The 19,169-nt window shown below is 48.9% G+C and overlaps 1 protein-coding gene across 7 annotated transcripts in view; it reads right to left on the bottom strand.

The window, feature by feature from the left end:
* NOS1 (nitric oxide synthase 1) overlaps window positions 1-19,169 on the bottom strand; it is a 156,183-nt gene that overhangs the window by 55,492 nt on the left and 81,522 nt on the right. For all 7 annotated transcript variants that reach the window (XM_074321125.1, XM_074321123.1, XM_074321122.1 and 4 more), the window contains exon 3: window positions 7,426-7,552. In XM_074321125.1, coding sequence (XP_074177226.1) covers window positions 7,426-7,552 — 127 coding nt within the window. The remainder of the gene's footprint in view (window positions 1-7,425; window positions 7,553-19,169) is intronic.

Raw genomic sequence — 19,169 nt, 5'->3', positions numbered from 1 at the left:
TCTAAAGTGATTCATTCTTTATAATAACTCCAGGGAAGCTTGAAATCGCTTATTCTCTCTCTCTCTCTCTCTCTCTCTCTCCCTCTTCTCCCTCCCTTTTTCCACTGATTCAGTCAGTAGAGGAAGATTAAGAGAAGGGGTGCTCAGAAGTTAGCTCCATCACAGTTTGGGTCCACAGATGAAGTTAGATTGATGTTGTCTCCAAAGGAGCTTAAGCTTACAGTCGCAATGATGTCTCAAGAGAACCAGACATTATTAGACAACTTGAAACCTGGTCCCACTCCCAGCCCAGACTGTGTATGTGCGCTAGGAATTAGTTTTAGAATAAATCCTGTAATAATCTTATGGTCTGCCCCCATTATATTGCATTGAACTGTGTGTGTGTGTTTATTAAAAGCATTAACTTGCTAAACGTAAATATTTAAAATGCACAAGATTTGTGATTATGTTTTAGCCTATTTGCCTTTTAAAATATCCTACGACCGTCAGAAAATGGAAGTGGGTTGGGTCTCTATTGACCTCTGAGAATCTCTGTTGGAGGGGGCTTTGGTCACTGATATTGGTTTGCAAAGAGAAGAGGAAAACAATGACTTTGACCCAACTTGGCCCATCTGGGAAAAGAACTTGAATGTGGTTTGAGGCAATGAATGAACATGCAGAGTGATGTCACTGAATCCTGACCCAGAATGTCATTGTGCCATTCGGACAACAGTTGGGCCAGCTTGCATTGAATATATTCACTAGCAAAATAAACAGTGAGCAAAATAAGTGGAAATTCCCGCAGGGCTGAACCCAAACACCTGATAATCCAGGCTCCATTTCTTGGCTCCGCCCTGGCTCTGACCACCTAGGACAACAGGATACAGAAGACCAATCTCATGGTGACGTCACCTGTAAAGACCCAGGTAATGGCTTGGGTGGAGGGAAGTGGAATGTCACCAAGATTTGGATTCTGCTGCCCCTGGGGCCCGAGGGAGACTCTGTTCAATATAAATTCCTGGAGAACAGCTTTGTTGAGGGTCCTTTGTCCCCTGGTTGAGGGCCCCCAGGAATACTGAATGTCTGAGAAAGGGGAGGGGACTACAGATGCTTTGGGGAACACCCAACCTGGTTGTTTAACTCTAGTCATCAAGATAAGGGGGGCAAAAATGAGTTTAATAGCAATTTGTAGCTTGGGATTGGGGAGAGCTTCCCACCGAGAGAAATGAATCTCAAAACACAGGTTTCTCAAGTGCTTCTAAGAGGCTGAGGGGAGGGTGTTATCAACAGGCACTCCAAGATGTCAACCTGAACGGAGCCAACGGAATGTGCTAGAGCCAGCCAGGTGGGGAATGTCTGTGCATGATTCTGCAAAACCCCAGCTATCGCGTTGTGATAACTGCTGTGTGTGTGTCTTTGTTTGTCTCTTGGCTTGGAAGTTTCTGGAGGTCAAGGCAAATATTTAATGAAAAGATGCTGCTTTGGCTGTGAATGCCCCAAGGGCAGGGATCACATTCAATTTCATTTCATTTTGAGTAACGTTTAGTAAATGCCTACTTTGTGCCTGACCTGGGCTAGGTCTGTGCATGTCCACTGGTTCACTGAATCCTCACGGTAACCCATTTTTCGGATGTGGAAACAGAGGCTCTCAGAGGTGAAGTCACCAAGTTAACAGGCACCAGGGCTGGGCATGGAATCTAGGACCTCAAAGTTCCTACCTTTCCACTCCAGGCCTTACTGCTTTCCCCTCTGTGTATCGCTAGAGCCTGGCCTCCGGGAGGCACACATAGCACATGGCACATTGATTTGAGTGAGCAGCAAGGATGATGATGTGGTCATAAAGGAACAGAGTGCAGGTCTGTCACCGAGATTCAGGGGGTGCTCACTTCCCTTTCTGGGCCACAAGGGTACCATCTGTAAAATAGGAATAGGGCTTCTTGCCCGATCTGCCTCACATTAGCAATATAATAATTGATAATATGGCCATATCTAAATCAGCAATGTACTACCTAAATTAGCAATATAATAATAGCCAAATGATAACAACCACCATCACAACAATAATAAAAAATACACATTTGCGGAGCACTTGTTCTGTGCCAGGCTCTGTAGAGTGGGCTCTGGGGCTGCAGTTCAAGTCCCATCTCCCCCACTAACAAGTCATGTGACCTTCATGAAGCTACTAAACCCTCTGTGCCTCAGTTTATTCCTCTGTAAAATGGGGACAGGAATAGTACTTCATTGGGTTGGGCTCGGGATTCAATGAGACCGAGGACCTCGAGTGCTTAGCGCTGTGCCTGACATGGCTCAAGGAACATTAGCGACGATTGTGACAGGGGATGCTATCATCGCATACATTACCTCATTTCATCCTCCCCACACCTCCACGAGCCTATTTCATCCCTGTTAGGAAGGGAAGGCACAGCAGAGATCCTAATTAGCCATCTGACCAAAGTCACCAGTGGGAAGAGGCTGGAACGTGGGCTGACCTCAGAGCTGAGTGCTTGGCCCAGGGCTGTGGGTGAGTGAGTCAGAGGGTTAGAATGGCCACATCCCCGTTATCAGTGTTACCGTTGTTTATCCGGACATCATTACTTCTCAGGAAGTCTGAGTTCACTTAGGTTTCCCTGTGGCATGCTGGGTTCTCCCTGAGAGCCAGGGCTGGATACAGCGCGGCTCAGTCTGGTCGCCCCCTTTTTGGTTTTCAGCAAAGCCAGTACCAGCTTGGGGTGTGTGCTCACATTGAGAGGGGCCCTGGTGGCCTCTGATCCTCTGAAGATTGGGGACCCACAAGCATTCTCGACTTGCCTCATAATTTGGAGCTCTCCAGAGAGGCTGGGGTGAGGCTGACACTTACCTGGAAGGAGAGAAAAGCTTCTCAATAGATTTTGACATTTGGAAAGCAGCCAGAAGCCCTATGTCCCCAGGGGTGAGGAAGTGCCAGGCTCCTGATGAGGTGGTGGGGGTGGGGAGGGGGATTTCAATAGAAGTCATCTCTCTGACTACCTGATAGCCTTTGTCAGCAAGAGGCTGGAGAGGGGCAGCAGGCTGAATAAGAGGGGAGAACCCCAAATGGAAATCTCACCTTCCCCAGGCCTGAGACCCCTTCCCATCCACTACGGATTAGAATGATGCTTAATTAGCATCTGAAAACAGACAAGCAGAGCACAGTTCCACTCCTTACCCCTCAGGAAAGCACATCAGGCAGGCAAGGGAAACATGCTTAATAAGAAGGGAAGGTGAGAGGGCTTGATTCAAATCCTCAAGTTTTACAGGGAGAATGGACAAAGAGGAGTTTCTCGTGGCATTTATTCAGGGTGGCATTTTCACTTCAGAGGATTATTATGAATGATGTCAAAACTCAGTATGTCTCTCAGATGGTATTAGTACTCAAGACAACTTCAGGGATCTAATAATGATCCTTAGCAAGAAAAAAAATGCAGTTTATCAGCCACAGCTGTCCCTTTTGTTATAACGCCATTTCCTACTTTCTTCCAGGCAAACTCCTACATAATCTTCAAAACCCAAGCCAAATGTCACCTCCTTGGGTAAACCTTTCCTGATACCTGCTGAGGTATTTATGTTCCCATAGCATGTTAGGTCCCTCTCTATGTTAGGATTAATTACACTGTATCCATGTCTGTTTCCCACATTCATCTGTGAAGTTCTCAAGAGCAGGGAGGACAATGTTTGAGCTATGCACATGGCAGGTATTGGGTGAATGGTGACGGGCAAACTGATTCATTCTATGTACCAGCCCAGGCCAGATACAGTTTGCAAGGGGATGTTAAAGATGAATGTCACAGTCACTCACACACTCTGTTCTAGTGACCAGGGACTTGAGTTTCACCAGCCCTACCCACTGCTGACCCAGACTATTTGGCAAGAGAAATGACCACTAGATAAAGATTAACATATCAGCCTTCTGAGATTTATTTACCTCGATGGTTGATTTTCCTTGGATTTGGACTAACGAGAGCATCTAGGAGGGTGGGACAGACCTCACCATTCCTTCAAAGAGCTTATAGTCAGTCTCCAGAGTCAGGAAGTTCCTTCTTATGTCTAGCCTGCATCTGCCCTGCTTCACTTGGGCTCTGTTGCCTTTTGCCCAGTCTTTGAAGAAAATGCAGATTCTGCTGCTTGTCTGGCCCCTCCTGTCTTCCTGACTCAGGAAAGCAGGTAGTAGCTGGGTCTCTCTTTGTGTTATTAACAATGCTACCCACTCCCCTCCCAATGGATGCTTTAAAAAAGCAGCAAATGTGGGTTACAACTGGGAGGAAGGAAGCTGATTCCAGGAGCTCCAGGTAAAAGTGGCTCTGAGCAGGTAGAGGGGAGGCAAGCATAGGAGCTGGTCTTTCAGGTCGGAAAGAACACTGTGTTGTTATTTTGTTTAATTGAAACATTTCTGACCCCCATGTCCATGGAGATATCTTAGCAGAAGGTAAACCGGGCTGCATCATCAGCTCTGGGACACAAATACAACTGAGTGCTTGGGGCTCTGCTCCTTTCAGCTCTATCTGGAGGGGCATTTGGGAAGCTGCATCTCAGACAACGTACCCAGTGTGACCTCTCAGGCCAGTGGTTTTGCACTTTCTTTGGCTTGGGACTACACTGAGAATTTGACGATGATAAAGGGGTGAACGTAAATGCCAAGCACTGCTGGCCTATGTGTCTTGCTTCCAGGAGCGCCAAGTCTAAAGCGATGTGGCAGTCTTAACCTTAGAAAGTCTCAGGCTTTCCCCCTTTCTCCAGAACCCTTCCTCCTACTCCAAGGACATGGAACCGTCATTTTAGAGAAGGCCCCAAGACAAGTTCTTACCACCTCTCCCTGATTGCTACAGAATGAAGGTTTGTCTCCCCCCAAAATTCATATGTTGGAACCTAATCCCCAATGCGATGGTGTTAGGAGGTGAGGCCTTTGGGAGGTGGTTAGGCCATGAAGGAGGAGCCCTCATGAATGGGATTCGTGACCTTACAAGAAGAGACCCCAGAGAGCCCCGTCTCCCCTTCTGCCACGTGAGAACACAGCGAGAAGACCACTGTCTATGAACCAGGAAGCAGGCTGCTCCAGACATTAGATCTGCTGGCACCTTGATCTTGGACTTCCCAGCTTCCAGAACTGTGAGAAACACAGTTATGTTGTTTATAAGCCACCCAGTCAATGGTACTGTTACAACAGCAGCCAGCTCAGACACAGATCACTTCACCATGATATCCTGCAACGGCGCCAGGGATCCTATTCTCACGCCTGCCCTGTTCCCACTATTGAGCCCCACTCCTCACGCTTGAAGTTCAAGGTCATGTTTTTCAAGCTGTCACTGTCTAACAGAGGCGGACAGCGTGAAAGAAATAACCACAGTCCTGGTATTGCTCAGATTTCAGCAGAATGCTTGGGGTCTTTCTGGTGGGGTCAAGGCCGCCTCTGCTTCCCTATACCCCACATCTCAGGGGTTACTCCAGACCAGCAATTACAAACTCTGACACCTAGTGGGGGCAGGTCGGGAAGGTAAATCGGCAAAGCAGGCTGGGTAATTTCAAGACAGAACAGTTGGCTGCATATTGAACACAGAAGACTATTCTTCATTTTCACAAAACATGAAATCATTTTCTTCTTTCCTAAAATATACAAACCTCTCGGTCGACCGCTACCCGCCATTTACAATAAAGACATGGATACATACAGATTTAACTCGCACCCTAACTTAATGAGAAGGACACAATAGGAAGTGGAGGGGATAATGGCAAACTAGAGAGCCCATGTCCTGTCTAGAGGGGGCAGCTTCTACCCAGTCCAAGAGATTATCACCCCATAAGAATATAAGCTCAATGTGGTCAGATTTGTCCACATTTTTGAAGTTGTCAATATGATATTTATATAAAATGTTTGAAATATTGGCAATAAATTCAAAGCACAAATATAAATTGTCTCTTAAGACGAGACAGTGCAGACGTAACAAATCATGTTTACAGCCTGGATCTGGCCTGAGGCTGCCTCTTTCTGTTCTTTGTCTTGGGAGGATTTGCATTATGGCAACACCTTTTTATTTTCCACTGAGAAAGAAAATATTTGCTTTTATTTGTTCACTTAATCATTAAGGGATAATGGTCCCGTCATGTTCACAGTGCGAACTTGATTTTTGAGAAAGCATAATAGGAACCTCCAAACATTCCCAGATGTCACTGCGAGAGGTAGAGTCCTTAGTTAGGGGGAGCATGGGTCTGACCTATTGCAGAATCTCTCATGTTCTTATCTTTCTGGCTAGCCATCAACAGCTAAGGAAAGCACTCCCCACTGAGGCTTTGCAATGTCTCACTGTCCCCTGGGAAGCTATGGAAAGAGTCTTTGAGTCATTGTTTAGATGAGCTGGTGGTGAAAGGCGCCATAGATTATGCACCACAAGAAAAAGCTTGGCACCCTGGCCTATGCCATCCAGGGCTTGGGGCAGGGAGAGGGAAGGAAGAAGATGACCTGCTGAGTGACCTGGACCATCTCCCTGCTGGGACCTCCCACTGGTCAGTCCACCAGTACCTCATTGCAACACAGAGGAGGGGTGGGAAATTCACATGCTTCACTAGGGTCATTTTGGCTTCGTCCATTGGCTCCCTGGGCAGGTGAGAAAAAGGCACTGCTATTCTCTAGCCAAATCTAGCCACTCTTAGGAACGATATCTGCTCAGCTGCCAAAATACATCGTGGCAAATGGGCAAAGGCTGAAAAGTGTGACAACACATGGAGCTGGAGAAATAATCAGGTGCCTACTGAGCCGGTAGGATTGGTACAGTCTTTATGCTGAGCAATTTTTCAATTTCAGCCCAAATCACAAGTGAATATGACCTTTGATCCAACGATTCCACTTTGAGGAATTTCTTCTATGGATAAGCCTGCCCATGTGTCAAATTAGGTATTTATACAACGTCATTCATTGTAGCGATGTCATAGCAAAACAGTGGCAATGACCTAAGCATCCATTGTGGAGGACCAGCTCAATGAATGTGGCAGAGCCATGCCATGGAAAAGGACGCAACTGTAAAAAAGAACCAGGACTCTTTTTACCTACTAATCAGGACTAATCTCCAAGATATGTTGATAAGTGACAAAGCAAGGTGCAAAACAATATGTATAATGTGCTCTCATTTGTGCAAAAATAACGTGTGTGTGTGTATTTGCCTATGCATAAAGGATTGCTGAAAGTACGACCAAAACCATGGAGAGGGAGACTGTGTGCCTGGGATAAGGGGAGAGAAATAAATTTTCATCATGTATATTTTATATCTTTTAAATTCAGAGCCATGTGAGTGACTTTAACGCAGAAACAGAATTAAAATTTGAAAAACGGCAGGCTCACAGAGCAAATAAAAGAAACCAAAGCCAAAATCCATATCCCAGGATAGACGTTCGTGGCCTCAGCTCCCCACCCCATCCCCCCAGGTGGCACCACCCACTTACCTGCTCCTTCTCTGAATATGGGTTGTTGAGTACCACGGGCATGTTGCCCTTCCCCCACAGGTCATTGAAGACGCGGTCATTCTCCACGCCGAGGGGCAGAGGTTTGTGTGACTTGCCATCCAGCTCTCTGAAAGGTAAGGCGAGGGGAGGTGAGGATAGTGTGGCATCAGGAGGGACCAGCTGGTGGCCCTCGTCTGGAAATCCTGAGTCAGTTCACAACCTCCACCACTCACCCACACGATTCTACGTGGAGCCAGTGAGCTTTGGATGCCCAGCCTGCTGCTTCGGAGGGTCGTCAGCAACAGGTGGGAAGGTAGGCCCATTGTCAAACACAAAGGTGGGCTCATCCAAGCTGGCACTGAGGGCTGGCCCACACCCGTCACTGTGGACATCGTTTCAGGATGGCCACGACATGCATTTTCATAGATCTAGGGACACAGGAGGCCCCTCTCCTAGCAAAACCCATGGACAAGGTAATGGCCATCAGACTTCATGGTGTAAGAAGTAGGAGGCAGGAGGGATGGGGAAGGAAACCAGTCCTGTGAGCCAGGGTGTAAGTCATTCCAACGCTGGCTAAGTAAGGCGTTGATAACAAAGACTAATGACACTAGCCCAGGATAAACAGGAACGAGTCTGAAAATAATGGGAACATGGCAACAAAAACAATACTATTAAGAAAGATAGCTAGCATTGCTTAAGCACGTGCTATGTTGTTAAACACTTGACATACGTTTTAGTTCATTTAATCTTTGTGATAACCCTAGGAGGTATGACTATTAAACACCATTTGACGGATGGCAGAAGCGAGGTTGCTCAGAGTCACATATTCCAGCCTACGCGTCACACGCATTCCGCAGTGGAGGCTCTCGTGATCATTGCCACGGCCATCACCACCATCATTCTCATGGTCCTCACCATTATCACCGTCATAGGAAACACCATCCAACTTCCCTTCCTCAGCACAACCATCAGCATCCCCACTGCCACCATCACTGTCATCATCGTCGTCACCATCATCGTCACCAGTACCACCATCCTCCTCCATCATCACCATCAGCAGCAGCAGCATTTCCACTGTCACCATCCTCCCAACCATCACCAGATGAGGAAACTGAGGCTCAGAGGGTTCAATCACTAGCCTAAGACATATCACTGGTGATGGTGGAGCTCGGTTCAAACCCAGGCTTGTTCCTGACTGTAGCGCCTGACTTCTTAACCACGAAGCGTCCCTCGCTTCCAGCGTTTGAACTCGAATAGGTTCAGGAGGGGGCTATCTCAGCGTCATTCCACAGCCTGGCCATCCTCTCTCTGAGAGGGAGAGAAGTCATGGCTGAGGTGGGACTGACTTTGCATTAAAATCCAGATCTCTTGCTCAGCCCTGCCTCACCTCTGTTCTCCTGCCCTCTGAGAGCTGCCCTCCTGCTTCCTGACCCCCTGCCTCTTTTTAACCCTCCTACCCAGGTTTGCTCTGACGATGGCATCTGTCTGTTCCCCAACTTTGGGCACTGCGGCTTGTGCTGTGGCCCATTTTGGCTTTGGTGCCAGGCATCCAGGCTGGCCCTTGTCTAGCCCTCTGTTCTATGTTCCCAGCTTTGGGGACTCCTGGTCCTGGCTCGAGAATTTCCCCTGACCCCCAACCTGGTGCTGACAGTCATTGGGGAAGAATCAGAAGCCAGGGACCAAATGAGTGCCCGGCCCTGAGTGGCCACTTCAGTTGCTCACTCGGGTCCAGCCATCCCCCTCCTTGCTGTGTTTCACATACTCCTGGTGGCTCACGTCACTTTTGCTCTTCTGCTTGGGGAGGTCTGCAATTGTCAGAGGAGACCTACTGCTTTACTCTCTTTAAAATGTCACCAAAATATACCGGGAGTGGATCCCAAGTCAATGGTTCACCTCCATGGTGAGAAACAGAGGAATTGTCTATTGAGAGGCCTGCTCTAAATGTCACGCAGCTCCCTGTCAGCTCTGAAACCCCCGATTCTATATCCCATGACCATAAATGGGGATTCAGCAGAGAAGGGAAGAGGTTAACATTGAGCATCTGTAACATACCAGGCACTTGCACAGACATTATGTCATTTCATCTCAATGGAGACATTAAAAGCCCAATTGTACAGATGCAAAAACTGAGCCCAGAGAGGTTATGTAAGTTTCCCAAGGTCCCACAGTAAGTACATGGTGGGGCTGGGGTTTGAAACTAGGTCTGATGGATGCTCAGCTCAGATCCTTCTTTTTTTCAAACAGAAAAGCGAGTCAGGATGCTCACACTAAACCAGAGGCTAAAGAGCAAGTAATCCAACATCTCTCACCCAAATGAGGCCAGTTTACAAAAATTACAGGGTACAATTACCTAGGCAACTCTGAAATGACTCACACGGCTTGTCTTGTGGGAATCTGCAGGGAGAGCTTGCTTTTATCATTATCCTTTTTTTTAAAAGCCTTTAATAACTTTGTTTAAATAATGCATTTGAAGTGTTTTGTCAACACAACCTTATTTAAGAGTCCTGTGTGATGAGCAGGGAAGAATATTTTTTAATATGGCACCACAGGGAACGTTGCAGGGTGGGCTGTTTTGTTTCCATTCACCCCGGGGCATAATTAGAAGTCGATTTAGGTGGATTCGCAACCCCCAGTCTGTCAGTGGTAAGCAGGTCTGAGGGAAATATCTGGCTTATTGCCACGAATTTGCTCATCCTGGGACCTGCTTGATGGACTTGTATGGACAGTGCAACCTGCTGGTTAAAAACATGGGCTATGGATTGGGTGAAATTGGGTTCAAAGCCAAACTTGGCTTCACCAGTTATAAGCTGTGAAACTTTGGATATTCTGGATACTTAACCATTCTAAATCTCAGTTTATTCAGCTCTAAAATAGGGTTAATAATGAAATACGTAGTTCACAGGGTGTGCTGCAATGGTTAAATGAAATGACATAGCACTTAGTGGTGTGGTACCTGCTGTCAGCATTACTACTAAGTTGCTTATGGGATGAACAGACAGAAACAGAGGGGGGGAAATGCTCGGTCTGCGCAAAACCATCAAGATTCCTTTAATCCAGTGTGGTCTGGCAGAACTTCCTGGCACGGTGGAAACATTCTACCTCTGCGCTGTGCAGTGTTATAACCACTAGGCCCATGTGGCAATTGAGTACTTGAAATGTGGTTCCTGTCGGTGAGGAACTGAATGTTTAATTTTGTTTAACTGTAATTCAATTTAAATAGTGGCTATAGTACTGGACAGTGGCGTTTTAAGTCTTAATATCTCTGAAGACTGGGACATGAAGCGATAGATGGCTCCTAGCTGAGAAAGGGGCATCTTTCCTGTGGCTTTAGGTCACAGGCAGAGATGTCTGCACCCAGACCCTTTCTGAGCTGTCACGTCTTGTTCATGGAGCCCCAAGATTTGGGAATTCTCTGCTTCCCTTCCAAACTGCCACCTCCCATTATTCTCAGCCCTCATATCCACTCTCCCCTCTTCCTGAGGAACTCACTGTGTCCACTCCTACATTTAGATTTGCCCTTTCATCTTCTGTCTGCTGAGAGCTAACTCCTACTCATCCTTCAAAACCCACTCCATGCCCCACCTCTCCTGGGGATTAAATGAGGTCATGCACAGAAAAGGCCTAGCACAAAGCCCACACTAATTAAACATGCATTATGGTTACCATCATTGACAGGTAAGGAAGTTGAAGCTCAGCGAGATTAGATAACTTGTCAAAGGTCACGCAGCCAGTGAGCAGTGGAGGAAGCTTGAAAGTCAGGTGTCTCCGTCTTGCTGTTCTCCTGGCTGAGAATCACTGAGAACCGGGCTTATTGGGTGGGCAGGGGAGGGGAGAGCCATTTGCTTGGACCTCACACTTGTGAAGAATTTCAAATTTAGATACTGGATGCTTTCTCCAAATGAGGTAGAGGATGTGGAATGCATTTCTTGGTTAAAAAGCAATGTTGGTAACTCTGATGTATTGTTTTTCCATTTAAATAAGTATATGGGGAGCTCGTAGATGGAAGTGGGTGGGGTCTGTCTTGATTTCTGAGAAGCCTGGATGGTAACTCTCCTTGACCGGCACTCTTGAGCCCTGGTCTCACGTAGCCGCCTGGAGTTTTCTCAGTTTAGATCTGTTTCTCAGCCTGGAACTATCGCTATTGGGGGCTGGACAGTTCTTTCTAGTGGACACAGCCCTGTGTATTGTGGGATATTTAGCAGCATCCCTTGTCTCTACTCACTAGATGCCAATAACATCCACCTTTCCATCCCTCACCAGCTGTGCCAACCAAAAACGTCTCCAGGTGTTACCCAATGTCCACTTGGGAAGGAGGCAAAATGTCCTCCTCCCTATAGAGAAACATGACTTAGAAGTGGCTGAGGCCCCTGACCTCATGCTTCCTAGCTCCTCCCATCCTTGCTCTGTCCCACCCAAGGACCTAGGAGGATTTGTTTCCTAGTTGTCCCTTGTTCCCAGATGGGATCAAGGAACCTGCCTTCACTAAGTGGCTCCCACCTCCTCTAAGGTGTCCTTACCCCCCACCCCCAGAAAGGCCGTCCTCTAGTGGACTTGGCATTCTGGGTGGCCCAGTGTCCCCAGAGCCATGATGTTGACACAGTTGGTGATTCTCAAACTTTAGGGTACATCTGATTCAACTGAGGGGCTTGTTAAAATTTGCCTGAGCTACCCCTGGAGAGTCTAAAGTAGTGGGTGTCAGTGGGGACCTGGAATCTGCATGGTCAGCAGCTGTCCACATGGTACACTGACACCCTGGAAGACCCATCTCCCCAGGAGTGCTCTGGGCCCCAACGGGCTTCCTCCTGGTTAGAAATGTCACCCTCCCTATCTCCCTTCGTCCCTCCAGCCCATTCCTATCAGTTCCCGCTCTGCTCTCCCCCCATTAGACCAGGTGTGGGTTGCTGTCTCCCACTTGGTGAGCCTTTTCTATGCTTTCTGGCAAGGACTAAACTTTTCCTTCCACTTTGCCAGCTGGGCGATCACACCCAAGCCAAGAGCTGGTCTAGCATCTCTAAACCTTCTGAGAACCCTTGCCACATCCTTCCTGGGAGCCTGGACCCTCTGACCTCTCCTGCAGGGAGGACTGGGGTCCTGGGCCTGACTCCACAGAAAGTTTGTGGAAGTATTGGTCACCCCAGTGCTGACGACTGACCAACCTGAGGAGCCAGGGAGAGGAGCAGCTGGGCCAGGCCTGTGTGCGGGGCACAGCCGGTAGGTGGGGGCCGCCTGCTCAGGCCCAACCAGGCAAGGAGGCCGCTGAGGAGCAGCTGGTCCTGGCAGGAAGCCCATCCCACATCTCTCGGCAGATAACACACTCTCTCCAACACCCCCTTCATGCCCTCCACACTCCAATAGCCTTTGGTTTCTGCCTCCACCTGGTCGCTGATGCCGGCCGGGAGCTGAGTGAAAGCAAGAAGAGACTTGGGGACCGTGGAAACCGAGACTCGGGTCTCTGCAGATATTTCTCTTAGAAAAGCGCTCTGGGGGGAGAAAGGTATGCTCTGGAGAGTCAGAATCTATGGGGAATGCTGTAGCTTAGGATTCCTGCGCTTAGGAACAGTCATGACTAATGAGTCACATCACAAAAAACTGGGCAGGATGCTAAACCTCCAGTGTCTGCGGGGCTGGGGGTGGGTGGACCGGTCTCAGTTTGGACCCTGGGGAACTGGACCGCCCCCGAGAACCCCCGCCCCATTCCCAAGACTGGTTGTCTCACCAGGATGTGGACCTCATGCTAACAGCTCTTCGGATATTTTCTTTGAAGAGGCTGGCACGCAGTTTTAATGTGAGATCTCTTGATTTTTCTATGTTGCCACAAATGTTTCAGAAAAGTCTGCAGGCCAAGTAAACCTTCTGGGGGAGCTGGGCTGTGTGACCTTCAGCTCCCGGTGTGTGACCTCTGACCCACTTCAGTCCCTCCTCCTGGGGTGATGCTCTGGAAAGGTCGAATGGAGAAGGAAATCTTCCAGGTGTGGCTTGATGGGAGGGGTACTGCTCAGTTGCCCTGAATGGTTGTTCTGAAAAGAATGTTCATTGGTCCACATCCTACTAGTTTTACAGATGGGGAAACTAAGGCCCAGAGACGTCAAGGGGGTTTCCTAAAATATGTCCCTGGTGAGTGGCAAAGGGTGGGGACTAGAAGCAAGGTCACTGAACCCAGTCCAGGAAGACCTCATGGTGATGGTGGCGGGAACTGCTGTTGGTCAGCCCAGGGCCTGGCCACACGACTGCTCAATGGGGCTGGTTGGATGAATGTGGTAGGCTGAGTAATGGCCCGAAGACATCAGGTCCTAACCCTGAAATCCATATATGTGACCTTACATGGAAAAGGGGTCTTTGGGGGGTGTGATTAAGTTAAGAATCATGAAAATGGTGAGATTATCCTGGATTATCTGGATGGGCCCTATCTACCATCACAAGTGTCCTCATAAGAAGGAAACAGGGAGATTTGGTGACAAAAGACGCAGGCCACGTGACGGTAGAAGCAAGATGCTACACTGATGGCTTTGAAGATGGACGAAGGGGCCACAAGCCAACAAAGGCAAGGGATGAGGCTCTAGAAGCTGGAAAAGGCAAGGGAACAAATTATTCTCTAAAGCCTCCAGACTTAAGACCTACAGAAATGTGAGAGAATAAATGTGTGTTTTAAGCCACCAAGCTTGTGATAATTTGCTACAGAAGCCATAGGAAAATGATACAAGGAGCAGATGGTGGCAGGGACAGGGAGAGAGCATGGTGGCAGGAGGGTTGATGACCCCTGTCACATGCCCTAACGCACGGACGACTACTGTCCCTCTACTCACTACACTCAAAGCCCACAGGCCTGCTTGCAGTTCCTTGAACAGCCCAAACTCCTTCCTGCCCCAGGGCTTTTGTTCCTGCTGCACCCTCCGCCAGGCATACCCTTCTCTGGATTTCACATGGTTCGTACCTTCCGGCCTCAGTATAAACGTTGCGTCTTCGGAGAGGCATTCCATGACCCTCTAATCTAATGTTCTAGTCCGCCCTAAGCCACTTCTCTCCAAATCACTGTCCTATTTCCTTCCTAGCATGTATCATTAAAAGGACTGCTTGTGTCTTTTTGTTTAGTATTCATTTCTTGCCTATCATCTGACTGCATCATGGCAGAGGTTCATCAGTGGGTCCCCAGTTCTGAGGACGGTCTCTGAGGCAGAAGAGATGCTCCATAAATATTTGTTGAGTGAAAGACGGTGAGGAGCCCTGCCGGGTTACACACAATTTGGGGTGGGTGTGGGGGCTTATTCCATAGTTCTTCCCCAGAATAAGGAGCTGGGTGTCCACGTGATAAGATGGCAGGGACTCTGATGGAAAGAGGGTGTAATACAAGAGTCATAACTCTAGAAATAGGACCTGTCTCCCCTACCCAGGGAAAGTGGGAGCGAGGAAGTCACTTGCATTCCAATGGTCAAGGTGAGCAGGAACAGTTGCACTGAGAGGCGGTGTGAAGGCAACACGGTTGGATGCAATTTCTTAGCGGAAAATCACCGCCAGAGTGATTCAAAGCTATGAGGCATGTCCAATGCATCAAAGAGGAGACCCTCTAAGGCAGCAGACCTGGAATCAATGCTGTCATTGGCCGGTCTAGGTCAGTTCTGCAGGGGATGGTACCTCAGGACCTCAGTTTCCCTTTTGGACTCTGAGAAAATATTCTGATGTTCTCAAGACATTTGATGGCTTGTGGCCAAGTGCACTGTGGCCAACAGTGCCATCTACATAGTCAGTAGAGCATGGGCTCGGAGTCAAGTCCCGGCTTTGTTGCTTGCTAGCTGTGTGAGCTGGGCTGAGTAACTGCACCTCTGTGAGCCTCGGTTTCCTTATCGGGAAAACAGGGTGCTATGAGGAGGAACGAAGGAATTGCTTGATGTAGAGACCTCAGCCTGGGGCCAGGCCCACCCGGAGTGCTCCCTAGAGGTTGAGCACAACGATGATAAAACTCAGGCCACTTGTGGCGACATAGATGGACCTTGAGGGTATGATGCTAAGTGAAATAAGTCAGATGAAGAAAGACAAATACCGTATGATTTCACTTACATGTGAAATCTAAAACAACAAACAAAAGAAATACAAACTCATAGACCCAGAGAACAGATTTGGTGGTATCAGAGGGGAAGGGGGTCGAGGGGGAAGGGCGAAATGGCTCAAGGGGGTCAATTGTCTGGTGAGGGGTGGTAACTAGTCTTACAGCGGTGAACACTGTACGTGTATACAATTAGCGAATTATAACGTACGCCTGAAATATAGATAATCTTGTATACCAATTTTACCACAAAAAATCCCCAAAACAAAACTCAGACTTGTCACAGAAGGAGGCCTCCTCCCCCCAGGTAAGCTGATTCTCTAGGGGTTGAAATTGACTTCTGCTCCCCCAGCCACATTCTCTTGCCTGGCTTCTCTTTAACTCTGGACACGCATTGTGAGATTTCTAGGTAGAACCACAATAGTGCTGTGTGACATAGGGCAAGTTGCTTCACCTCTCTGAGCTTCAAGTCCCTCATCTATAAAAGGGGTTAAAACCACATGTCCTACTTAGGGACCCGGATTCACGCCAGGAGGTAATCTGTAAGTAACCGAGTGCCCTGTAAGTGGAGAAGTTATCAGAGCGCAGGGCGAGGGTGACCGGCTGGTCCAGATGGATGCTGGACCAGGGACCTTGGCCTCTTTAGAACCCTCCTTCAGGGCAGCAAGCTGACAATCTGGATATCCTCTGACATGCAGCATTTTAAAGAGACTGCTCCCAAGTACAGAAGGTCCCGGATGCCCCTGGATTTCACTCCCTTGCACTCCCTTCACATGCCCCACCACCTGCCAGGGCCACCTCCCCCCTGGGATGAAGGGATGAGGCTGTGTCTAAACTAAACATCACTTCTCCTCCCAGATAAGGCCAGCACCCCCAAGCAACAGGGCCAGGGATGCCCCACGAGGGAAAGGGACTAGGTGGAACAGGAATATAAGTCTGTGTCCAGGAGGAAGGAGGACAAGAAGAGAATGAGGCCGAGAGAGCAGGATGTCAGGAGCACTGCTGAGAACCAGTGATGGCGCCAGCCTCTGCTCGGACCCCAGAAGTCACAGCCTAGTGAGTGTGACCTGGATGTGGGGCTCTGCCTCACTGTCGCCTGCTCATCCAGCCTCCAGGATACCGGTTCTGACCCCCCACCCCAAAAAGCAGCCTGGATGAAGAGGCCCCTGGGGGGATGAGTGATTTCCAGGCAGCCATGTGCTCCGAGGGGCCTGAAACATTCAAGGCCTGCCAGCCCCAAGAGGGACCCCCAAAACATTCTGTCTCTGGGCTTCCTCTTCCTGATTTGGGACACTTATTCTTAAGGAGGCACTTGTGTCAGCCACTAGGGAGGCAGTTTGACAATTTGGGGGAGGCACTTTTGGTTGTTATGACGATGGCAAGCATGCTCCTAGCATCCCAGTGGGAGGGCGGTGGCACCTGAGGTGGTGGACATCCTGCAACCCCAGGGACAAACCCAAACAAGGAAGAAGGGTCCCGACAGCCACGCAACCTTTGGACATCCACACATTAAACAACAACAACAAAAAAAAAACAACCCAAAAATAACCACCACGCTTAAATTCTTAAGCCATAGATTCCCAATTTGGTCTTCGGTATAACTGAAGCGTTAAAATATACTGAATTTTCCATGCATACCACTATTGCCACTGAATCTAAGAAAGATAGGGCATGGTTCTATCGGGAGCTGTTCACCATTTCGGAAAATCACATCACCAAGGTGACGCTGCTGGTAGCATTTAAGTTGCCAAAACAACACACCTGTGACCATCTGCAGTGGACGCTGCAGTGTTTGCAGCAGTTGTGTGTGTAGGTGTAAACATCTGACTGTTCCAGTGAGGTCATGCTCATGCACTGATGCATACATTACAGGCTCGTTTATCATAAATTACTTTTCTGCTCTCCTATATTTTATAGTTAAGACATTATATGGATTTTTAAAAAGGCACAGTGTGGTTACATGATCCATGAATTCGCTTCTGGTTAGTAAAAGGGGCATTTAAAAAATATTTGGTAAAAAATGGCAGGGGAGAGGCCGTGTCTTTGAGTCCAGCATGGGTGTGAGCCATTAAGCTTGGGGAACATGTGCTATTTTGAAATATTCCTCATCCTGAGAACCATTTACCTTAGTGGGTTTCATGGAGCCCTGGGTCACTTCGTCCCAAATCTTACTTCCTCCGAGTTTTTTTTCTGCTGCTTTGGTCAAACAATTTACCCCATGCAAGGATGACACAAGATCATCAGAGGGAGACCGTGATGGATGAGGGCGGGCTGAGAGCTCAGGTGTGGCCTCCCAAGTTGGAAAAACAGGTCCGACTACACATCAGACGGACGTGCCCCTCCCTCATCTTCAGGGCACAGAGGAGGCTTTGCTGAGATGGTGGTTGGAAGGAGGCTAAGGCCTGGCTGATACAAGGGCCCCCGTTAAAGTCCTTCATGTTTGACACCGCGTGCAAGCCTGATGTCCTGCCCGGCTTTGGTGTCCTGCGCTGCTGGCTGGGAGAGAGGGTCACATGGGCTCCTTGGAGGGAGGACCCAGCTCCCAATAGTGGGAGGGACTTCTCCACGCCACACACAAGATTCAGAGTCTTGGGGCATTCTGATGCTTATGACCTCCTGCCCACACCGTGCCCCGCTCACAATCAGAACCAAGGGAATAGAGCAGTAGGTACAGGCGGGGTTCCGCTGGCATGCACGGTAAGACAGCCCCCACTCAGTGTCTCACTGCTCCTCGTGGGAGAGGCAGTGTGGAGGATGAGGGAGGCACGTGCAAGATGGGAGGCGTGGGCTGGAGGGCAGAGCATCAAAGGGCAGCCAATGACCCTTAGAGCCCCTCTGCCCAGGGGCTTCTGACAGAGCGTCATCTTCCTCTTTGGGGAGCTCTGGGGTCTTGCTGGAACGGGCTCAGTTTTTGCCCAGGTGTGGGGAGGTGGGAAAACCCAGGATGCCACAGGTGGGCTGCCACAGACAGAGGGGCCCCCCAAAGGGCTATTTTGAGGCTGCCCTATCAGGAAGGAGGACTAAATCCCATGCAGTTCCCCAAACAAGCAGACACCCTCGCACCTCACGACCTTGGCACCTGCCGTTCCCTCTGCCTGGAATGTTCCTGCTCTGTAAAGTCACCGGGCTCCTGAACCCCTCGCCCAGGGTCTTCTAGTGTCGTCTTCCTTCTGAGACCCGCCCAGCCATTCTCTCTAAAATCCCACCTGCCCAATACTCCCTAACCCCCTCCCAGCTCTGTTATCTCCTTAGCAGGGATCACTAAGGAGACTGCATATTTCACATTTTTATCTTGTTTATTCTTCATCTTCCCTGCCACGCTGTAAGCTCCCCATGGTCAGGGGTTTGTCTAAATCATTTCACTCAGAAGTCAGAGGACTTGTCTATTCCATTCATTGCTCTACCTCTAGTGCCGAGAACAGCGGCTGGCATGTAGTAGGCCTTCAATGAATGTTTGTTAAACAAATCAATGCAGGTGCCTGGAGAGAGTCTTTAATCTAGGCCCCTGAGGGACTTCTTGGTGACCTCTAAATCCTCTTGGGACACACAGGGGATCCTGGGGAGGCGCTGGGAAATTTTGGCCTAGATTTCTGGGGGCCCTGAGACCTGAGCCTTCCTCCATACATGGGGGTAGATAAGAAACCCACTGGGGGCCAGAGTGTCAGTGCTGGACCGAAGGTGAGAGTGGCAGGGGGCAGAGTGAAAT

Source organism: Rhinolophus sinicus, linkage group LG16 (assembly GCF_036562045.2).
Source record: "Rhinolophus sinicus isolate RSC01 linkage group LG16, ASM3656204v1, whole genome shotgun sequence".
Taxonomy (NCBI): domain Eukaryota; kingdom Metazoa; phylum Chordata; class Mammalia; order Chiroptera; family Rhinolophidae; genus Rhinolophus; species Rhinolophus sinicus.
This window is presented reverse-complemented; position numbering and strand designations above follow the sequence as displayed.